Source organism: Zonotrichia albicollis, chromosome 3 (assembly GCF_047830755.1).
Source record: "Zonotrichia albicollis isolate bZonAlb1 chromosome 3, bZonAlb1.hap1, whole genome shotgun sequence".
Classification (NCBI taxonomy): Eukaryota; Metazoa; Chordata; class Aves; order Passeriformes; family Passerellidae; genus Zonotrichia; species Zonotrichia albicollis.
The window spans coordinates 81,110,414-81,135,249 of record NC_133821.1 but is presented as its reverse complement, the minus strand read 5'-3'; the positions used below and the strand labels follow the sequence as shown (position 1 = coordinate 81,135,249).

Genomic DNA, 24,836 nt, shown 5'->3' with positions numbered 1-24,836 from the left:
CAACCTCAGCATAGCCTCTTGTGAACTCCACAGTCATGAATGCACACCAGTGACACTATTAGACACAGAGCTGAGGCTACAAGCTGGAGGTAGAATGCTCACTCATCTGTTTAAAACACATCTTGATTATCACCTTGTGAAGAAGACTCTCTTCTTGAAAGACCTGACCTTCATGAAGAAAGCTAGATGAGTCGGACCTCATTGCTGACTCTGCTTTTGGAAGGAGGTGGGTCTAAGACCTCTTGGTATCCCTTCCAACTTGAATTATACTGTGAACCTAGATGTACTGCTGGCATCATCAGGTTAACCCTAAAGGAGGTTAATGGAAGGTCAAATGTTCTTTGAAAATGGCATAAAGCTCTTTGGAATACAGGAAAGGAAATAAAGTTAAGGCAAAAGCTTTGTTTTCCTATCTAGCAAGAAGCTGGGAGAAACCTAGATAGAACTGCAGAGTGTCAGATCGGTCTGTCCTCTGTCCTTACAGTCCTTAGAAAGACACTTACCCCCTCTCACTTCTTTGTAATCAAAGAAACATTCAGAGAAAAAGAAACCTAAGGGTGAATGAATCCTCTGGTTCAGACCTGGATTCAAGTTTCACGTGCTCCTTGGAGCAGGTTAGAAGAAGATTACTGTGATATGGCCACAATGACAAAGAGCATGTGAAATGACTCTGTGACCCCTGTGTGTGTGTGTGTGTACCTCCAAAAAAGGTACTCACAACAACTTAGTATTGGAAGATGGCAAGAAAAAAGACTCACCGCCATAACAGGGATCTGCTGCCAGCTTACTCTTAAATTGGGCTTTCATTGGAATCAGCATCAATGCTGTTCCAAAATAATTACTAAAACACTATGGAAAAGGTATCTATGTTCATGATTCCTGTCACTACAGTATTGCCACCACTCTTCCAAGTAGCAGGAAGGATTCTGATTCTGAGACAAGTTTATCCAGTGAGTACCTTCTTGTAGTAAAGCATGTTCAGCATGCAAAGTGATGAAAGGTCACCTGTATCATCCTGAGGAAGATGGTGCAAGGACAGAGTCCAGTGTCGATAGTACAGAACTGAAATTCAATTTCAATTTCAATATGGAATATTGATTAGAAGGTCTTTGCTTGTCAATGGCCATAGGATCCACCAGTGTGGATGCCCAGGCAGACTTGACTGAAAAAAGGATTGTTTTAAACCTCTGACAAGCATCCAAGGAAATCTGCAGAGCTGACTCAATGGATGTCAATACTAGAGGGTATTTTTAAAATTGGCACTAATAGGGAAAAAAAAAAAAAAAGAAAAAAGGCAAAACAGAGAGAAGAAAATAACTTGCTCTGCTAGAGCCAAGGATGCTGAGGGCTGAAGAGATGGCCCAAGTTTGTTCTTTGGTGTCACTTGCATTCTAAGCTGCAACACAGAGGCTGTGTCAGGCATTCATTACTCAATATAAAGGCAAGGAGATCCCTCAGTCCCCAGGCAGTAATGTCTGGCAGTGCCAGACATGAACAGAAAGACATACCCCTTTGGGTACCTTGAGAGAGGACCCAAGCCAGTCTTGGTATCTTCAACTGTGAGAATGTAGCTCCACCATGAAGCATAAAGTTGTCAGTGCTCAGAAACCACATGATCCTGGAGTTTCAATTACAAACCTCACTACCAGCAGCAAAGTAAAATACCAGCAAGTTGCATACTTCACTATCCAAGTGAGCTTTGCTCTGAGAGAAGGCAATGCAGTGTCAGACTCAAGTATAATCACCAGTTAGGAAATGGATCTCAAAGTCCTTATGAAGCTCTAGCCTCCTGTGTCACATCTGAGACACTCTCTGATATCATTAGCATGATAAATTATTGTTAATTCAATTCTGCCTGAACCCCATGTGAGCTCTGCTTTCTCTTTAGCACAGGAGTAAGGACTTTCAAGGGAATATGGGATGCATGCTTTGCTTGAGCACAGGCAATGACATCAACCCTTACATGATACTGTTTGCATACTCTGTACTGAGCACTACAATTGATTCTTATATTTGCAAAGCTTCTGTAGCCAAGGAAATATTTTCTTTAATGCTAAGAGACCAGCAGAAAGTTTTAATTTAGGAAATCTGTCCAGCAGCTGAAATTGAGCTGTTTATCATGCTGCTACTTCTCTTCATCCTCTTTTGGGATCACTGGTGCTGAGCTGGAAGCAAAGCCAGGTTCTTTTCCTCGCCAATAGGAATAAAGTCAGGCTGCTGCCAACACGATTGGGAGGTGGCTGTAAAGCATAAAGCATGCCAGGCAGGCTTTTATAACACTTCCTCCCTTATCTTCAGTATGGCTCATAAGGCAACCAGCAGTTACTATGATACCCTGCACACAATGACCCCCACGGCCCCAGATTAATGCAGGCAGATCACGACTCTGGCAAATTATGAAGTGCTAAAGCTGAAGGCAATGCTGGCCAGAGGCAGCACCACTTAACTACACTAGTCCTGCTCCTGTAACCACCTAAATTGTCATCCTCATTATTCTGGAAAAGATTGTTCTCTGGTAGCAGGCATTGGTTTTGTCCCATTGTGTACCAGTGAAAAACAGATGTCAGCTAGGAAGCTAGATTATCTATTTTTATACATTTAGGTCAATTGTCCTTTGAATGGACATATCTAGAGAATAAGAAAATAGGACATTTTTTTTTATTCCAAATTCAGCTCTCAGTATCTTTCTGTTTTAATTTTAATTTTTGTATTGCCTTATTGTGATTTAAGAATATGAAATAGAGAAGAGGTTATACAGAATGTGCCAAATTCCAGGATGAAAAGGTCCACCATGTTTTTTTGTGTTTTTTCAAGGTAAATGGTTATAACTGTGCTACATCTTCCTGGTCACAGATTATACATTTAGTGTAGTACCAGTTACAGAGGACTGATGTAATCTGGCTATCTACTGCAGGACTGAATATTTAAATACAGCACAAGAACTGGTTCCAACACAAACACTGGGAAAAGAAAGACTGGGCTGGTGCAGTTGCTGACAAGTACTGGAACAACTTAGCTCATGCTCAGATTTCAGAAATACAATTAATTAATCACTACTAAGTATCCTAAAATCAAGTCAGCCATATCCCAGCTAATAGTCCACAATATAATGTTCACAGCACGTAAGTATCAGGCAGTGAAGATGCTCATTACAGTGCCAGAAATAATATTTCCAGCAAAACATTATATATAAAGATGAAGTAATTATATGGCATGGCAACAAAAAGAGCTGTATAGATTACAGATGAGCTGAAAATCTGTAAGAATCTATTTCCAAAAAATACTATCCAAAGCTGGAGACATATAAGCAATAAAGGATTAAGCATATTTCTTCGCTTCATATCACTGAGGGATATATTTTGCCTTTGATATATATGTCAAATATACACAAACCACATATAATTACACTGCAACCAAGACAGCAGACAAAAATGCACTAATGGAAAACAACATTCTTTTGTTCATCTTCAGGAAAGGGCAGTTTGTAAAACACTGCTTGTAATACATGTTAAAAATATCACAAAAAAGCTTTATGATCACAACTTTACAAGCTGCCTATTCTCTTAGCTATATACAATGGAGAAATGGAAATCAGAAATTAGACTCACATTTAAATAAGTACAGTTGGAAAAGTACCTTATATAAAGAAAGAATTCCAAAGCCAAAACCCACAGTGACTTCAAAAGAGGGCAAGAACTGACCATTATGACACAAAATGAAAAAATGCAGTGGCATATTTGCTTGTATTTACACCATGTTGCAGGACTTAAAGTGTCATTGAAAATCCATTCAAATTAACAACTCCACAGTCATCACTTTTGCAGCCAGTAATGAACCTTAAGTGAACCTGTGTGGGCGTATTCAAAACTGCTTTGTTTTTGGCATACCTTTGTAACTCTGAACTAGATATTATAATGGCTATTGACTTGCTCAAACTTAGATTATTAGGCTAGATTTTCAGCTGGTTGAACTGGCATCATTCCAATGATGTCCATTTACACCAAATGGCTCATTATTAATTCAAGGTCTTATTTGCTCCTTAATGAATACTTCCACTAGTCACCTTCCCAACGGCAGCTTTAAATGCTCAAACTTTACCTCCATGGTCAGAATCACCATACTCAAGAACTTAGTTATCAAAAAAATAATGCTTTTTCTCTCCTTTTATGAGGCATACTTAAGGTAAAACTTTTTTAATCATTTACAAAACAAACTAAAATACCTCCTGTGCCATAATTAACTAACTAGAATTATGCTTTCATACAGCATCATTTGCATATAAATATAAAAATTTTACAACCCTAAGGGGACATTACAGATTAAACAAAATAAGAATGGAATTAAACAGCCAAAAGAACAACACAGCTTTCCATAACAAGCCTGCTTTACAGCCTCGTCCTTTTTCTTACTTATTTATGCTTGTACTAATTCATGCATGTTTTCCTTCTCTGCTATTTTAAGATACTACACAGATTTTAATTTTTTTTCTGTTTGGTCTTTTTGAAACAAAACAGGATGGAAACCTGCCACTAAGCTGGTGCCATCTTCCTTTAGTGTATTACAGAGGTCAGAAACACAATTAACAAAAAACCCAACAGTCTTGTTTCCTCAACCAAGCAACACACTATTTTTCAAAAGGTTTTTAAAAAATTCAAAGTTTACAATTATTCAAAAGATCTCATGACTTGCTTCAATAGAATCGTTCACTATCAAATATACAAAGGAGAGCAACCACTCATTTTCATTACTGATGTTACTAGATTAAGAAATTTAGTTTAAAAGCTTACAAAATATTTAGGAACTCAATGAAGCCAAAATATCTCAGTGAGAGCCTAAGGAACCGCAATGGCAGGCTCAGTAAACCTGCTGTGACATGTGGGAGGTAAAAACTTTATTCTACACTGCTGCTGCATGGGAAAACACCCTCCAAATAGGCTATACAAAAACTTCTGTGCTCAGTGAGACCAACTGGTGTCCCGCAAGGCTGGCATCTCACTCGGAAATTTCTAGCAAACGTGTACTCAAATAACATGGGAGGAAATCAAAATTAAAATACTCTATTTAAAAACGTTTTCTAGCATTGGGGTTTTTTTTATTCTGAGTACCTCTTAATGTAAACTTTCAACTAACTGTCTTGACCCAAATGTTTTCAACTTGGTTGTGCCCAAAAACCCACAATTAGATACAGTAAAAGTTACACAAAGAGTAGGAAATGGTTTTCACTGTGGAAAGCTTACAATAAACATGAGGAACAAAGATTTGTGATTAGGTAGGTATTGATTTTCCTTGACAGATGAACAGGCCACTTAGGATACATCAAATATACCCTAGCATACATACCTGGAATAAATTCCACTGACCATGTCATGCTGGAAAGAGAGCTCTGCTGTGCTTGGTCCAGCAGCTTTGGAAATCAGCAGTACGACCAAACCTCGCATCTGTAAATTGTTTCGGCTATCATAGACAAAACCCCTAAAACAGAAGAAAAAAAAAGACATATTTTCACAATTCATGTTCACTGGTTGTACCAAAGTGGAAAAAAAGACTTAGACCTCAGGCTGCCATCCATTCATCATGTCTTTAATATTCATGTTAGCAGGGAAATAAGTTGCAATTATGAATCATGATCTTCTGTCATCTTTTACCTGACACTTACAATGAAATCCTATTGCTGTAGAGAAAAACAAGTATTCAGGATTGAATTAAATCTTGTTTATTTTCAAGGAGCAGCATGTCTCTTGCATTTCATGTCATGCACAAGTCAGGTGTAACCCAGTGAGCCTGGCAGCTCAGGATACCCCATGCTCACAGCAACCCTGAAAGCAGTAGAAGGGAGATTCCATCTAACTTCCCAAAGCAGATTTTTTTTTTTTTAGCTCAGCCCATCAGTACTTCCCAGCCACTCAAACCCATGAAAGATTGCACAGCTCAGATCTCTGCTCAAGGGCACACACACTGTGGTCATGTGGCATGCACCTTTATTTTGTTTACTGGCTACAGGTAGTGAAGGATTTTAAGGGGGGGGGGGGGGGAAGAGCTGCTTGCCTTCAGCATTCTGTGAATCTGTAACCTGCATATTTCTATTCTCACCAAACACACAAATATATAATGTGTTTTTTAGCATGCTCCAATATACAGTTGACAGAATGCAGCCAAGGCAGTTATACACTTAAAACTCTATAGATTTCCAAAATCAGTCACAATGAACATTAAGCTACCCAGGAAAAAGACAGAAAAAATATATAATGAATAATACATAGTGTGTATGCATCCTGGACACAGAATTCATAATTGTTTGGGGAGATGTAAGTACTTCTCTGGCTTGAACTCCAGTTGACCACATTACTCACAATACAGAAATTCTACAGATGATGCAACTGAATTAAAATATATTTCCTCAACACTATTTAAAACTCCATCATTTTTAAAGAAAAGTGGTTTTTGGAAAAAAATTGGTTTTTTTCCACATATGTATGCGGTAAAATCAGAGTGTATTACTAAAGGCAGAGATATAGTGAGAAATGAATAATGCTTTAATAAAATAGCAAATTATAGTGATACTCTGAACAATCACAACACTTTGCTTTTTCATGCCCAGCGCTCTACAGCTTGTCAAGCGACAGGATGTTACAAAAGTAGACATAAAAAGTGTTCATCACAGGAACATGGAGCACTGGCCTCTAAATAAGGCACTGCCTAGACAGTCACTAGAAGTGAAGCACTTTCACCTGATTCGAACAAGGTAAGAAACAGAAGAAAATTACCTGTGTTGAAATACTCAGTGTGTAGCAATAGCAGAAGCAGTGTTATGGGCTGTTCAGGGGGTTTCCAACACCACTAGCAATGAATACCTTACCTTCTTGGAAAACTGTTAATGAAAAGTGCAGCTGTGGGTGGGGGGAAGATCAGAACGTAAAAATCAAGTAATAAGGAGCAGTATGTCTATCATTGCTACACCTAATCATACAGCCTCGACGTTACATATGGTTTGGATGTAATTTTAGACAGGATTTTCTTTGAATTACCAACCAGTAGTCAAAGTTTAACTCCATTTTCAAAACATGTTGTGTTACTGACATGTATCATATCCACACTAAAGCAAACCGCGTTAGACTTGAAACAAATAAAGCCTCCGGTGATCATCCTTTAGACACCAGAAAGTACTGCAACTACTTGACATGGCTTCAGGGGTCACATTCACATTCTGAATTAAGCTCCCCAGAGATACCCTGCACAAGTAACAGCAACACAAAAGTCTTCCAGATGGTGCAATTAGTCGTGATGGGTATGTGGCAGGAGACAGGTGCCTCCAGGGAGAAAAGTGAACTAAAAGCAACCCAAGTGAAATTGCGCACACAGAAAAAGATACATCAAGCTGACAGTCTTTTGGAAAACCTCTGCTGAACAACACAAGCGCATGTATAGGGTACCCAAAACAACCCCTCAATCATTAGCACAATTTTGCTTCCTCTTAAGTTTACAGGCTGGGTATCTGCAAATGACATACTTCAACCTCGGGGGACTGCATACCAGAAAAAGGTAGGAAAGTTAAACACCTCTAGGATTCCGTTTTGGAATTCAGAATTCGGGGGAGGGAAAGGCATTTACTCTAGATGCTATCCGTGTGACAGAGTAACCCAGTTGAAAACCGGCAGATTCACAGCGTTAAATACAGCACAGTGTTCCCCACACAAAGTTCCACGCTAGCGCAGAGGGGAGAGGCGCCCGGCTGCGGCGCATGCGCGGTGTGACACCGCACCCGCGCCAGGGCCTCTCACCGCCCACTCGCCCAGCGACACCGGCTAATGGCCAACGCCTGCGGATTGCACCGCCCGCCGCCAGCGCCCGTCGGCGCGCAGAGCGCACCAGGCTAAACTGCCACTCGGCGCTTTGTGTATGCTCCGCATGTGCAGCTATTTCAGTACAACTGTTACACCTCTATTAAAACAAAAATCTGCTATTCATCGCAAGCGTCATTTGTGTTTAAATATTTAAATACCACAAAGATTTTTAAATTATTTGCATGAGACAAAACCACGTTCCTAGCACTTTTTTCATTATATTAAACTGTGAATTTAAACAATAGAGAGGAAACATGGAAACTGTAACAGTTACTGTTATAAATTATCAAATCGAGAGCCAAACTTATAAGAAAATTTAGCACTGATTTATTAAATGGTCAGCGAAACAGAATTTCGATCGGCAAAAACCACTACAGCCAAGGGCAGCGCCGAGCCCGGGATCGACGCTGGGTGAACACACGGACCTGAGCCCCGAATGTCAGTCTCCCCCGTTCACAAATGCTGCTTTGCACAGCGAGCTCTTAGACATTTTTTTCCGCCTGAGGCAGAGATGAGCAAATGTTCTTTTGTGTCCCTTCACATGCAGAACCGTGGCTACACATGTGCAAAGTTGGACAAAAGTCCAATCCAGGTGTCTGGATGTTGTCCGAGAACTCCGGAGAAGTCGGCATTCACATGTAACAGGGTGGCGCCGGTGATCACCGTGGTAGGTGCAATCTCCTAGGTGAGAATCACTCTTGAGCGGTCCTGGTATCCCAGGGAAGTCGGTGATCACCACCCAGAAAGGTTTCATTCTTACGTTAAAGAACCTGATATTATCGTCCTGGAACTGGATGAATAATACACTGCTCCCAGCTGGGGCGGTCAAAAGACATAGTTTGGATCTTACAATATTTTAGACATTAATAGCATGAATTATCTCTACCATATACTACAGTTACCATAAGGAAGAGCTGGACACAGGGATAATTTCATGGTACCAAAAGGGAGCAAAAAAACCCTGCACAGGCAACTGTAAAGACAACTGACTCTGCAAGTGGGTGTAGCAGAAGAGACCATACTCATGGTTAGTGGTGCTAATTCAAATTTAATTATGAAGAATGCCGAACAAATTTCCCAACAAAACTGATGTGATAAGGTATTTTGAGAGACAAAAAGGGGGTTTTAAATGTTTGGCTTATTATAGATGGACAATGAGATGACTGACTCTTGCAATAAAAAGATAACTATTGTGTGAATATTAACAAAAGCTTTAATGATGTACAGTTATGTCATTGTAGTTTAGATGTCCTCTGTTCTCCCCATGGTTCCCTTTCCCCCCCTGTATTGTGACCATCAGATACCCTGGGCTGTCTAGGATAAGTAAAAAGAAGGCGTGCACGTATCCCTTACCTGGGGCACGTTGGGAATGGAAAAGCTTGCTGCTTTGGGGGTGCGGCATGGCAACACCTGATCTCCAATTAAGTTACAAGAAAGCAGTCTCCACCAATAAATGGCAAAGAAGAGCAGACTGACAGACTTTGGGAGGGGCCAGGGCTGGCTGATGCAACCCCCAGGGGTATAAAAGATGGAATATCCATCTTGAAGCTGAACCAGCGACATGGTATGCATGAGAGCCAGTTCCCGGTGCTGCAGCTTTTCCTTATGTAGTCTTTTGTTGTATTTTTGTTAAGGTTTAATAACCCTTTTTAAATTTTCAAAGCGAGCAGTTGTTTCTCCCAAGCTAAACGTTGTTAGTATTTCCCAAAAGTTCTGCTCATGACCCAAGCAAGCAGGAGCTGTGGGGCTGGCAGCCCTTTCATCAGTTACCCCACAGGAACCCCTCCACTCCCATCCAGGCGTGTTCCATGGCCACAGGACTGCTGGTAAGGGCTGAAGTGGACAGATCACAGTTCTCCTTACCTGCTCTGGTGATTTTTACCCTTCGTTTCCATGCATTCTATTGAAGGTGTCCCCTTGACAAGATCAGTTGTTTTGTTTCAGGCCATACACAAGCCCCGTGTGGTTAACAACGGGAAGGAAAACAGAGAGGAATTCCATTCCCCTACCTTCCCTGTTCAGCTGTCAAACAAAAGGAGAGGGGAAAAATGATCTGTCCACACAGCTCTAATGAAAAGCAGCTGGGAAAGTCTATAACACAACCAAAATCAATTACACTGATGAAGAAGATTTATAAGCACAGGATAGTGTCATTGAAAGCCCAGGCTAGTTTTAGGCTGAATTACAAACTATTCTGAAAAAGAAACCCCTCAATTCAAACTGACAATCCCAGATGTGACAATATAAACAGAGTTTTCAGCCTGTAACATCTCAGGAAAGCACCTTCCATTTTCCTCAATATAGAAGGGTTATCAGGATGCACTGACAGTTACAGGCGCAGGTACCTTTTAAAAATAACACAACCCATTTTGTTGAAATTAATTATAACAGACAATTCTATAGCTATCACTAGAGGTAAGGCATGGAGCTACTTGGCAAGATTCTTGGCTTCCTTATTAGAAATGCAAGAAATACCAGCCTCAGGGCTTTTATCCAGTTTGCTATATTAATGACTTGTCAGAAGTAAATAAGAGAAAACTCTCTGACATACTCACTTTTTAAATGGATGTTAAACCACTATATTATTTATGTGCATATCTAAATTATAGGATTCACCATCTGACCACATGATCACACTCAAATATGAATATATTTAAACACTGAGAGCATTCAAAGTTATACATTTGGTATATGCTAACAGCAATCTATAGCAACTTGTTTTCACCTGCTACTCAACTTTCAAGTACTTATTAAATATCGTTCTGCATATCTCTCCAGAAGAGAGATATGCAGAAGGATATTTAATAAGTACTTGAAATAAGCACATTAAAAACCCTGACCCATTCCAACTTCCATAGCTAGATCTGTAGAGGAGAATCAGCCTTGCCATGACATGTGCTTTGAGCATGATTCATAACGGGAAAGGAGACACACTTATTTCATATGAAGAGAACAGCATTAAAAAATGGGATTCAAATTAAATACACAGCTGACAGGAAAATTATAGAAGGGAGGATGCTCTGCCACCCACATGCCATCTCAACTCAAAAAGCCCACTAGAGGCTGCAGGTGAGAATGTGAGTTTTGGAAACTTATTCTTGGGTTTGGATGACTAAACATCACTTTGCATATGGAAAATTAGTATTGAGGTTTGGGAAATTTCCTTACCTGAAAAACAGGCTTGTGAAAAATGGGCTGGGGCTCATCACCATTTTGTAACTGCCTGGTAATTAAAGAGTTTATCCAGCAAGGGCAGACCTGTCCAATGAGTCACACCAGGCTTGGAGGAATTGATGCTCCTGTCTGACGTTGCAGGAATATGCTCTTAGACCAGGTTACAAGGGAGTCTTTAACAGTTCCGCTGCTCCACCTGCGTCTGAGAAATAAGGGGTCTCACCCCATCAGCTTTGTGAAGCAAATCACAAAGAAACACAAGATTTCACAGACAAAACACCAAACAAAACTCTGGTATGAAGAAGACAGGGACCTGTCTCTGCACTAGCTTTTCATCCAAAAGCAAAAAATTTAAAAAGGTAATTTAGAAGTGTGGCTTTTGCTTATGACACAAGGAAACCTTTTACTAACTTCAACCATTATATGGTGTGATGACTGGAGAGTTAAAAGAAAGCCAAAACAGTAACTTAGTCATGTGAAAACAAGAATGGCTGTGGTCCTGTGAGGAAGTACTTGCCTGAAATTTACGGGCTCATAGCTACACATCTACAAGCAGAGTCACTGAAAAACTAATACAGAAGACGTTGTATCTGTGCTTTCACTTGACTACTCTTAGACTTAAAGAGTACTTGGGAATTAATTGAAACCAAGGTCTTCAGTAAAAAAAACAGGCCTCAAAATGCTCAGTTCCACAACAGCTGCAGCATTTCTTGGGATGCAAAGAAACTGTATAAATTTGGGTACCTTTTCTTCCATTTATGAAGTCTCAGACACCTACTCCGTTGGAGAGAGTGACTAAAGATCATTGAAAATAGAGCATGTACAAAATTCAGGTGTTGAGGAATCCCAAAAATCCAGAAATAAAAGCGTGTCTTTAAAATATTACATATATTTTTCACAAACTGAACAGAAACATAACAAAGGTGGTCTTTGTTGCTTTATCTTGGAAGAAGGTTTCGACAGTGTAGCTTCTAGAACAGAAAGCTCCTTGGGGAAAACTCCTAGAGTCCTTTACAACTCAAGTGACTCCAACTGCTCAGTCTTCATGGGGTATTGCTTACAAGGAGAAATATTTCTTAAATAATGGAGAAAATTCCATCCAAAGTTTCATCACACTATTGTTTATTAAATGTGATCTTCACAGGGACTGGGAGTGTGGAAAACTCCAGTCCCAGGTAGAAGGCAGGAGGCACATGGAATTTGGTGTCAATTGCATCATTCCCAGAAGTAATTTACCACAAGATAAAGTCTTGCACATAGCTTTTTCAAGAATCTCAAAGAAAAGCCACAGCACCCTTCAGGATTGGAAGAGACTGATCTCTTTCTGGAACTGCTACATGCGCTCACTTCTTCAGGTTTTAGTAACTATCCCAAATATTGCACTACTTTTGAGAAGAAAATTGTAACACCTTCTGCAATACAACAATGATCAAAAAAGATGGAGCCTTCCAGAAACTATAAAAGTTAGAAGGTTGAATAAAATTGTGGAAATTCAAATGGGCAAGATCCCACAAAACCCAAATCTTATTCTTAAGTTTACGAAACTACAGGCTGTGGATCAAGCACAAAAAAAATACAGATACTTGGCCATGGTAACTTGGAGTTAATTGTAACTGAGCACTTGTAGCTCCTAGAAATCAATACAGGCTTCGAATTCTTGAAATAAAAAACCACAAAGTTTTCCCTGGAGTCTGTAGAACCCTATTTAGACACTTGTATTAGTCTACCATTGAGTGCTGCTAGGTTTATTTGATTTCCCAAAAAGGCAGAGGTTATTTGAATCATTCCCCCATGAAGATCAACTACATAGATGCATACTATTTACAGGGGTTTTGATGCACTTATTTCCTTTAGGGTAGGATTTTCTTTAGGATCAATGGGACGAGTTACTTTAAAAAACAAAACCAATACACACACAAACAAAACCAATCCACTAAAAAACCCAAACCAAACAAAAACGCCCAAAAAAACAACAAACAAAAACCCCAACAACAACAAAAAAGCCCACACTAAAACAACTCCCATTTTTCTGCAAAACTTATCTGGTTAGATGAAGGCAAAGAAGAAAAAGACTTGCTTGGTGAGAAGAAAAGAACCAAATGCAAAGAACAGTTTGACAATGAGCATGAAAAAGGCTGTTTTGAGGCTGCATGGTCATCTAAGATCTGAAAAATACCTACTATGGATGCTGCAAAACTGCACTGTAAAAATAAAAGGCAGCTATAACCACACATTTGTCTCAAAGACATTGATTATTCAGTAAAATAATTATTAACTACTATTATTAGTTTAAGTAATTCTACCCTCCACCATGAGATCCTATGAGTGGTAGAGTCAGGGCAAAAAGGACCACTTTAAGAATAACAGTAAAGGCACCACACAGGAAACAAACCACCAAAATGTATTTTTAAACTAACTGCCAGTCTCCACTGTTTTTCCTGGTCAGGAACTTGATTTGAAATGTGATGGGTATAGCAGGCAAGCTAACATCAAAAAATGCAGTCAGTATCTGAGTGCAATTACTTTGACCAGGAGTAGCTTGCAGGTCTGGCACCTTTATTTTTCTAACCACAAATACTTAGACAGAAGCCTAAATTTTGTGTGTCTGATTTCTCCATCAATATTTGCTTTATTTAAACTTTGTGGGAGGTCTAACACCCCACTGCCAACCAGTATCAACAGGTGGACTCAAGCACAAGACTACTTTTCTGGGAACAGGCTCTCTCAGATGCAGGAATAATCTGCTAAGTGAAAGGAATAAAAATATTTTGGAAGAGTTCAATGAATGACAGAAAGATGATTGGCTTCAGAAGGCTAATGAATTCAGACACCTCTGGAGGTTCAGTGTCACTTCAGCAATATTCAGCAATTGTAGAGCCTGTCATAAAAATGTATTTTGCATTAAATAAACTTTACTAGGAAAATGTAACAATAAAAAAGGTCAACTCTGGGCCATTATCTCAGACTGAAAATGCTCACAGCTTGTTTTAGAAATGGATGAAATAGAAAAAGGCAAAAATGTTAGGCTATGTATTGCCATGACAGAATTATATAAAAAGTTCCTTTAACCTTCCTTACTGAATAAGACTTCTAGATACAACTTCACTGATTTTCAGTATTATTCAGATGAATTAATTACTAATATTTATTCCCTAAAAACACTGAAGGCTCTTGACTAGTAATGAGAAAGAGGTTCCAAATTTTGTCCTTCCATAGACTGCTGTCCCTTCAAGTAGCTCAAGCCAAACACACAGCAAGACTGCCATAAACAAAAAGCTTTCTTCTGGGTAGAAATAAAAATTAGGTGCTTGAAACCCAACCAACAGCCTTACTCCAAATGCATCACCTCCACAGTGTCACTACTTAGTAGAGTTAGGTGGTTATATACAGCAGGAGCCTTTTGTAAGCCAGTTGGGGGAAAAACACCTTAAAACATAGTGGATGATTAGCACAAAGTGCAAGGCAGCAATATGAACATACAGTCTCAAATGAGAAAAAAAAAATAAACTCTCCCAGACTTCATGACAAGTGTATATACTTCTAAATACTATACCTAAGGGTCTTTCAATAGTTCAAAGTAATCAAAGCAAACTTAAAAAAAAAACAACAAAAAAAACCCCCAATTTCAAGCCAGGAGTGGAGACCACAGACACACTTAGACTGTAACTCTTAACAGTATTATCTTCATTTGCTGTTTTTCTCTATACTTCTGATCATAGACATTCTTTTTTTCCAGTGAGACCCAAGTGACCAGCTCTGATAATTGAGATGAATCTGGAATTTTACTTAAGGTTAAGGAGTATTTTCAATGTGACGTCCACCCAAATTCTGCATTTGTCACTCCACTGTGTCAATATCACAACTGAGCTTGTTGATCTGAACTAAAACCCAACAAGTATCTACCACCTTTTTGGGGGTGATTGCTAAGCATCAAATAAGCTCATCAAATAAGTTACCAGCAGCATGCTTTAAATTTCTCAAGTCTTGAAAGAAGATACAGAGCAAAAACACTGGAAGTATTTTACAGCAAAACAATTGTTAGGAAATATAAATCACTAGAAAACTTTAAATATTTTCAATTCTCTTTTTGCTCAGAAAATGCAAGACTTCAGAAGGCCTGAGATTTTAAGCAAACACTTGTGGTTTTGGAAATGCTGGTTTCCATGGCAACCAGTAAGGTCTTCTTTATATAGCATTATAAACAGATGGTAAAGACCAGTCATGTTTGCTTCTTTGCCAACATATCAATAGAACTGCTGTACTACTCTATCTCTTGTATTAGAGTTATTAAGTAACTTGGGTATTTGAGCAACAAAATCTACAAATCAGACTTGCTCAACTACTATGGGGTTTTTCCATAAACACATGAAGACTCTCAACAGTAAAGTCACTGTAGTCTGTATAGGCAGACTTCTTTGGCAAAGCTTTTTATAAATGTTTTCTCAGCACTCACCAGGCAGGGTACATTACTACCACAAATATGAAACTGACAGGGATTAAAATAATGAATTCAAACAAGAAATAGAAATCTGACTGTTTACATCCACTGGTACTAAAGTGTACTTCAGAATTGTATTGCATTTGGAATTATTCAGAGAAGATACAGTGAACTGTAAACTCATCTTCATTATGTCATAAAAAGTAGAGGTTATTCTTGCAGGCAATTTGCAAAAGAAAGAAAATCTCTTTGCATTTAAATCTTTCAGTTATAGCCATGGCACATGATATACAAATGGTTTCTTTTCCACAGATGGTTGGTGGTATCAAGAGAATTTGATTTGGTACAGTATTCAATTTGGTACCTCTCTGGAAAAGTCTGAAGTACCAACTGCTGGGAGTGCAAGCTAACAGATTTTTGCTACTGAATTCAGCTAATTCCTCCAGTGGTTTAGTTGTTTAATATGTTTTGTGCCAAAAATGAGGGGGAAAAGAAAAAAGTAGAGGAAAGGTTGAAGCAGAACTCACATCAGGTTTTTTTGACTGCATGTCAGGAGTCCAAATCACACATTTCAGATCAAAATATTCCCTGCATTCTAACCAGATTAGAAATTATTTTATTATCAAAATACTATAAAAATATCAGTATTTCTAGTCCAACTTCCTCTGAAATTCATGCCCTTTCCATGAGGGCTGGCACATAAATTCTCTATTGCTTATTTTTGTTAACTACTTTGTGTGAATTTTGTGGTTTGGTGGGTTTTTTTCCACTGAACAGCAGCATCTCAAGGACAAATGCAGTATCTAAAAACTTGTCTTTATAGCAAGAACAAATTTCCAGGTCCACTCCTCTCCAATCTGCTCCCAGTATCACACCAGTTATCACTAATAAGTGAGATTCAAAAAAATCACCACACAACCCAAAGTTCTCAAAACCCACTCAACTTCACAAAACAACCAATAATACATTTTGGAAATGTGTGAACTACTAAAGATGTGACTATATTTGGCAAAGATCAAGAGGATAACAAGCATTCAGTATGCACAGAGAAGCCAGAAATGTGCTAGGGTATGGATGAGAAGTCTTCCTGCACATCAAATGAGACTGCATTAAGCAACAAGTTCTACAGATAGATAATCACACACAATTTTTGTGTTGGTATGTTTTGTGTTTTGTATGTTTTTCTGTTTGGTACCAGGCAATCCATGCACAAATACAATCTAACAGTGGGGTCCATTCCACCAAAATTCCAAGAGTTATCAGCAGTGCTTAAGCTGTAGATACCTATCATTACTTAGCATAAAATTCCTTGGGTGGTTTGGTTACACAGCCTGTTCAGAAGGACACATTCAGATGACAAGAAGTCCCTATTGTTGTCTACATCTTCAAGGATCAGCTCACTGGCCACTGCCATGGTCAACATTCCAGTAATCCCAATACACCCTTGTCATTTCAGGATACTGTTCTTCACCTGCTGACTACACCAAAACTCACCATTTCCATGCTCCACGTTTTATGTTTTATCATAAAACATAAATCAAGTTTGATCTTTGAAAAATGAACTTGGTCAATAGCAGTGAATGAGGGTAATGTTAGGGAACTTTTAAACAAGTCAGATGTGCACCCACAAGTGCTGAAGAAACTACCTAATATTATTGCCAGGTCACTCCATGATCTTTAAAAAGTCATTGTAAGCAGGGGAGGTTCCCAAGGACTGGAAGAAAGCATCACTCCTCTGCTCAAGAAGGGCAAGAAAGAAGCTGGAAAGCTTCAAAGAAAGTTGAAAGTACACAGGTAGAGTAAAACTTTTAACCAGTACTCCAAATAAATCAGGTTACAATTTAACACAGTCCCTTTCAAAAGGGATGGCAGTGCAGAACAAGCATCGAGTACAGGACCTAAATGTCAGTTCAGCAAGTTTATGGAACAGCACTAAATTCAGAACGGGGTGGGGAGTGAAAGGCAAAACCATGTTTTTATCACTGAAAAAGACTGCAAACTTTACCTGTAACACAAGAAAACTCAGCCCTCACACCAACTGCTTTATTTGCATTGGACATAATACAAAAAGATTCTAAGACAGAACACAAAGAAAGAGTAGGAGCTGCTTTACTGAAGTTACAGAGTTATTTGGGAAAGGTGTTGATGGTACTGACCACCCCAGTTTTTCCAAGACTGCCTGGTGCCAGAGTATGGAAGGCAAGTTAAGAAACTTAAGTCTGTAGGAATATCTGGAGCACATGAGAAAAAACTGGCAAGAGGAAGTAGTGCTGGAATGTGAAGCAGGAACCTAATTTCTCCCCACAACTCCCAAGGATTTTGACAGCATGGCAAACAAGTAGAAGGCAGCACTGCTAACAGAGGCGTAAAAAGAGCCACTCTAGAACTGCAAAAAGAGAACACCTTACTGAAATGTCACTCTTGGAGTAGAAGCATGAGTGAAAAGAAAAATGAAAAATGGATGCCACGCCATCCTTTGTAAATTTGCTTCGAAGAAGCAAATCTACCACTTCAGCTACCTACAGTACAAGGAAAACACTTATTCACTATACAAATCAGGCAGCCTTGGAAAAACCTCCAAGTAACCACTGCAATAGGAGAGGTGAAAATAGAAGAATTTTCTTTAGGTAATCTGAAAATACAGATTTTCCAAGGTCCACCACCTAGGGAAAACTAGAGAGCCCAAGGTGAAACTGCCAGAAGCAAAACTGTCCCAGAATCAAGAGTCACAAGGAAGGAAATTTAAGTCCCAGATCTGATCCTGCCTCCAAGAGATACAGAAACAAATAAACTGGCAGGCTCTGACAAAGGAATACAGCACTGATATTATACATTTGCTGAGACAAAGTGCAATGGAAGTGAGGAGAGAGAAACCCGAGACATGCACGAAGATAACTAATTTTTTTAAAAATTAGTTTACATGTGTGTTTTTTTTATTATTACATAGATTACCCAGGTATTTTACTGTGACCTGGCACACATCTTGCCATGCAGCTCACAACAGTAATAGCTTCTGCAGATAGTAACTCAGAATAGGACCTGCATTTTCAGCAGTAGCCTAAACAAATCTTGAAAGATTATAGAATTTGTTTCATGAAAAATGTAAACTCAAATTGTTACAGGAAGTCCATCTTATTTTGAAGAGTATCTATTTCTTCTTTAAAGACCTAAAAGCATCTTTATACGTAGTATTAATAATCTTAACTCTTAGACTCTTAAATCTTAAAAGATTTCTAATTTTTCTGGAATGAAGATTAACAAAATGCTGCTTTCAGTCATGCAATATAATATTATCCAAACCAAAAAACACCCTACCAACAAAAGAAAACAAATCTTCTGAAAGTAATTCTGTATGTATTTTACATATTCTTTAGTTATATCAAAAGCACACTGTTATTATTGTCAATGACAAAAGGCACCCATCTAAAGCTATAACTCACTTGAAACTATGAAAATTCCCAGGCTTGTTATTCTCCTGGGTGCACTAACATTTCAAGAAAAAAAATGAGCAAATGCAATTATGAAAAAAAAAAAGAGGTAATGATTTGCAGTGTTCCATTATTTTATCTTTGGGTTTTCCAGTTATATAAGCCACTTCTGTAATGAAGTACAAATACTCTTCATGACTGCCTCTTGCAATATTCTCAAAATGTTAAAGCAGAACCTTAAAATAAATAATAAATAAATCACCACCACCCTCTGAAAAACCAGAAGTGTTCAAAAAAATCTCTAACTACAGCACAGATCTGGCAGTGCTACATCTCATCTGAGGAAAAAAATACTCAAATGTCAGATTTCAGTATCTTTTTTAAACTTCCATTCCAAATTTATCAGGTACTATGAAGCAGTTTTTCCCAAAGGATACTTTGTCAATATCAATAAAGTGCTGACTTGCAGAAACAAGTTAACAAGTTACCTGTTAAAATCAGTTTTTCCTCCACCAGTTTTCCAGCTGTTCCTTTAGCTAAACACCAACTATGCCTGACCTCACTTAGTTCACAAGAGACCATGGAAAAGAAGACAAAATCCAATATCCACATTGCCTGATGTGCTGTGACTTGATCAATCACAATGATGCTAACGACATTCTGCTTATGACATTCAACTACAAATGTTCCCGTAAGTAAGTACGAATGAATTTGAGAGAGCTACCATCTCAGCACAACCAGACAGCCTTGAAACTCCTGCTTCAATTTCTACATCCTTTTGTAAGATTTCGTCAACAGCCATTTTGTGCTGCTTACACATAAAATCATTTGATTGAATTTCTGTTTGATATGATGAATGAAAACCTCTATATATAATTTCAGTCTGGGAAAAAAAAAACACTGATTGCATGATCAAAATTTTATATTTATGATGGGTGCCAGCCTGTTCTAGTCTTCTATTTGGCCATCCTTGGTCAAAACAATATCGTACATTCAAATAACATTTTCTTAGCACTACACTTCTTGCAATAGTGCTGTTTATTAGCTCTAATGTGTATATATCTAATTACTAAGTTTCTTGTAGAACACAAACATCAGGGCAAATACTTCAGCAGAAAACACTTCTCATACACTTGACTTTTAAAAATAATAGACTTTTTAAGAATAGAGAGCATGACAAAAGTGGTAAAGAACTTTTCTTGTTCTATGTTACCTTACATCTGAAGGACAGAACTTAATTTTGGACCATAGCCAAAGAACTTCTAGTCAAGTTGCTAAGCTTTCACCACAAATCCAATAGTCCAGTTATATCTTTACTGCAGTGTGCTGGCAAGTTTTTGAGTATGCTAACTGTGCTCCCTCCCATGCCAGCAGCAGGATACATTTTAATACTTTGAGGAACCATATGCACTTTCCTTGGGATATGTTAGCACAAGAAAAAATGAAAAAGGTCGTTCTCATAAGTGAGCCTAATTTGCACATACAAGCTTGCAGCCAAGGAATATGTTTGTATGCTACAACATTTTTTCCCCCATCCCACTAAACATTTTTTTTCCTGTACTCAAGGCACTTCATCTGTGATTTCAATTTGCCATTGAAAAAAGCGTATGTAAGATGAGCTGCAAAATTACAGGATCGTAAATTTAAATGTCAAAATGTAAATGAAAAATGTACAGAGATCCAAGAAGCATGCCACTGGAATTATACAGAGCTTTTAAGACAAAACCCTTACCCAGTACCACTACCATTGCAACATACAGGGCTCTCAACAATTTTCTTTGCCTATCAACTTTGCTTTTGCTAGTTGGCAAATACTGCTTTTTAGCATGGTTAGAAGCCAGTCCAAAAAAAAACTCAGTGATTTCTTTTCTCTCCTCACCAGACTAGGAGGTAGCCAGCTAGAATGCTAGAACCTTTCAGTGCCTCTAGGTCTGTGCTCAGACATCTCCTTCCTGCCCATGAGGCCAGCCACAGCGGATCCTGAGGTTTCTAAAATGAAATGTGATTTGTATTTTGTGGTGAAGTATGAGTGATCAGAAACAAAGAGTAGGCAGAAAATGAAGATATTAAATTCTCCACTAAAGCCCAGTATCTGTTTCTGTGCTTTATTGTATTTTGGCTACTCATTCCTCTAGAAAAAAAGTAAGAATTATAAATGTCCTTCCTTTCATGACAAACTTCTGCAGAGATGTGCAATCTTGCTGTGATGAAACTGAAAACTCTTTTACTTCATTGAAGAAAGTAGAAACTGTAAAAAAAAAATCCAGACACAATGAACAGTCTGACCCAACACGAGATACAATTCACAAAAATGTCTGTATATGCACTTCTCCCCCTCTACATTCTTCCTTGACACCTGAGCCTCTGGAGAGATGCTTATGTGGAAAGACAAGTATGGATCAACAGCCTTCTGCCACAAACATTACTCTGTCTCTCAAAAGGTAAAAACACCCAAGAACACACACAGCTAACTGTTTCTATGACCCAGATATTTCTTTAGATACACCTGTAAAAACCAGAGATTTAAAAAAAGGCCATTCACTGTATATTGAGTAATCAGATTCTTGCTCTAGACTTAATGACTGCAAATGAAAATTCAACTATCAAGGGTGCATCTGACAGCTATAGGTAAGTCAGCCATCTAAAAATAAGAATTTGCAAATGTTAATAGACTGTGTATAGGAAATGTCAATCCTGGTGCAAACTCTCCACAAGTAAAGTTTAATTAGCTCCCCTTATTGACCTTCTTGGAACTGACACCACAGAGCCTATCTTTTATCAAAAGAATAAAAACAGTATATGCGTCCCTCATATTAGACAGAAAATGGGTGCCTTTGTTAACACGAAATTTCTAATGCCATCTAGAGACTCAAATGACAATGTCCTGATTTAATGTAAATGCTTCTTCCAGGCAACAAAAGAGAGGACATGTTAATTCCTGGTGTGTTACATCTGCTAATGTCAACATAAAATTCACTAAAATATCCTGCCCTTGACCAGAGTTACAGTGCATTTCCATGTATTAGGACAAACTCTCTTTGCAAGACTTCATATTAAGATAAGCAAAATATCCCGCTATCTTTAACCTATATTTGTAAATACCATGAGTCACAATGATTTGTTTGTAGAGCTGGTGTTCCAATCTTATCAGATCTATAATACTTCCAGCAGCACCAGAACCACAACATTATTTTAAAATATTCTTTCTTTAAAATAATGTAAGCAGCATTTATATGATAATATGACAGCATTTATATGATAATATCTAAATATGGAACATCTCAATTCTTTTTTGTCAGTCAATAATGCTGCATGAAATTTACCACACACATCTTCAAAAATCATAAAAACAAAGACTTGGAATTTGTAACACTTTGAGTTCACTCTGAAGCAGAGTGAACAATGAGCTGGTATGACAAGTAACGTATATAATATGTAATTCCAGGTATATCCAGTCATCAAAATGTCAGATTCTGATTACTTAAATTACTTCAATTGAACAATTTATAAAATAGCACAAACTCCTTCTTTTTACATAATTTCCCTTTTTCATCATATAGAAATTATGTAGTATTTTAATATCTACATAGACTGTGCTTGTTATATTGAAATATATTAGTAGCCATGAACATAAACACTTAGAATAGAATTTTACTCTTGGCCTATATTCTGTTATTGAAACCACTGTAGTAAATATACAGAATATACAGCATGCTAATGCAAAAATAACTCATCTTGGGAGTTTAGTTCTTCCTTTAAGTCAATGGTCTTCTATCAATTTCACAAGAAAAATGGTTTATAGTGATACTAGCTTTCCAGTTTTAGGCTGAAGTGCTTGTGACAAGTCTCTTCGAATCCCCTCTTTTTAAGGAAGTTTTCACTGTAACTTATGAGATGAGCAGAGACAGGAACAAATACTCCCCTGCTAACCTTGTATTTCCTCCCAATTTTGCAGAGACAGTAGCTGCATCCAGTAACTCTAACAGAGTGATGAAGCCTGTGTGGTTGTACTTCTTTGCAGGATTGATATAGCTGAAGGACAGAGTACCATTAATGAAAGAAAATGAGCTCTTTCCTCAAACAGCAAGGGCTTCTGGTACACTGTCTTGTTCTTGGGAATCTGCTACAATCCTGTTGTTAGTCTGCAGCTAAAAAGAATACCAAAAACATTTGTTGCATTCTATTATTTCATCTAAGAGGGTAGCATGACTATTCCAAGAACATGTACAAGACTACAAGCTCAACATCAGTAACTCCTGAATGTTGAAGGTTCAGCCTACTCTTATTTTTAAACAAAAAAAAAAAATCACACATAATTTTCCTGAATGGTAAAGATAGAGAGAAAAGGGAGATGAAAGACTTATTTAACTGCACATCAACAGGACACTGTTCTTGTAAATAACATGTAGTAAAGCACACAGCAACTCAAATTAGATCTTTCCCAAGACAACCTAAATCTCTTTCCTGCCTCTAGGAAAGTGCCTTATATATCCAAGGGTTATGAATATCCAAGGATATTGGCTACGAGTCACTGCAGGTCAGTGATCAGCAATTCCATTTCTGTGCAAAGTAATTAAAATGTTAGTGGGCAGCAAGTAAGTGTTCCTAAGCCCTACTGGTAACATGGGATGTCACCATCCACACTAAGGAACCAGGCAATGAGATTTTTTTTTCAAGGGGAGCAAAAGGCCCATTGCACATAGGCACAGCTGACATTCCACTGGCTTTCTTTGCTTTCCTCCTGAACCCTATTCGCAGAATTTTCTATTCATCAGGGCTTCTTATATTGGAAGATATACAGAAAGGATTAATTCAGTTAGGCATAGGGAACTACATACCACATCCTGAGCATCATCAGGCAACAAGTGAAAAAATGACAACTGTTTTCTCTTACAAGAAAGCAGAGTAAATTGAAATATGAAGTTTATCACCAAGAGCTAAAGAACAGTGATATAAAACATTTGCTGACCCATGAAAAATGTTCAGCAAGCTGGCCTGCAAAGTGTTATCACGGTAACTTGCTCTCCATATCAGTATAGCAGTGGCAGCATCAGTTTTGACTTTTCCTTTCCCAGGGCTGCAAAGAACCACAAAGGCAAGATGCTCACAAGATGCTGCTTTGGGGACCACAGCTACAGGTCTTTAAACTACTCACGTCTGCAGCCAAAGGCAAACACCACTTAAGAGAGCAGTTTTAAATAATTAGTCTGTTCAGAAAGGACCAGAATATGTCTAGAATAAAAACACTTTTATTCTGTAAGAGAGTCTACATCCTACTCCAAAATAGCTGTTTGCTATAGTTATGCCAATCAACTGCTGTGTGTAGATAAAGCACCAGCACTATGGAGGCTCCTACTAAAAAACCCATCAAAATTCTACTGCCAGCAAAGCATGCTCACTGTCTTGTGTGTTAGTTTTATGTGGGGAGTGGGAGCTTTGAATAAGTTAGTTTTTCATTTAAGCAATGGATAGGCTGATCCTTCTATCTCCTAGGCCAAGGGCAAAATACTTTTTATTACTAGATGTACTGTACACTGCTATGTCAGCTGCTAAGTGCAACAGAAATTTTTCCCAATGTAAAAAACAATGAGCAGAATTTGGCTAAAAATCATTATTGGAAGTATCAATGAATGCAACAGAGAGGCAAAAGCTCAATTAGAACTTAACTGAAGAAGAAGCTGGCCACTTCTGTAAAGGGTAATAAAAATGTTTTTATGAATACATTTATAGCAAAAGGCGGGGTAAGGAAAACTTCCATTCTTTATTGGATACAGTGGGAAGTGCAGTTATCAAGGAAAGGCTGAGGTATATAACACCTTATTTGCATCAGTTTTCAACAATAAGCCAGGTCATCCTCAGGACAATTGGCCTCCTGAGCTGGCAGATGGGGATGGAGAGCAGAATAGCCCCTCTGTAATCCAGGAGGAAGCAGTTCTGTGAGTCCTGTGAGGAGCA

At 38.3% G+C, this 24,836-nt stretch overlaps 1 protein-coding gene across 6 annotated transcripts in view; it reads right to left on the bottom strand.

Moving 5' to 3' along the window:
* PDSS2 (decaprenyl diphosphate synthase subunit 2) overlaps positions 1–24,836 on the bottom strand; it is a 128,482-nt gene that overhangs the window by 60,688 nt on the left and 42,958 nt on the right. For all 6 annotated transcript variants that reach the window (XM_026792199.2, XM_026792198.2, XM_026792196.2 and 3 more), the window contains one exon: positions 5,341–5,472. In XM_026792199.2, the coding sequence (XP_026648000.1) occupies positions 5,341–5,472 (132 nt within the window). The remainder of the gene's footprint in view (positions 1–5,340; positions 5,473–24,836) is intronic.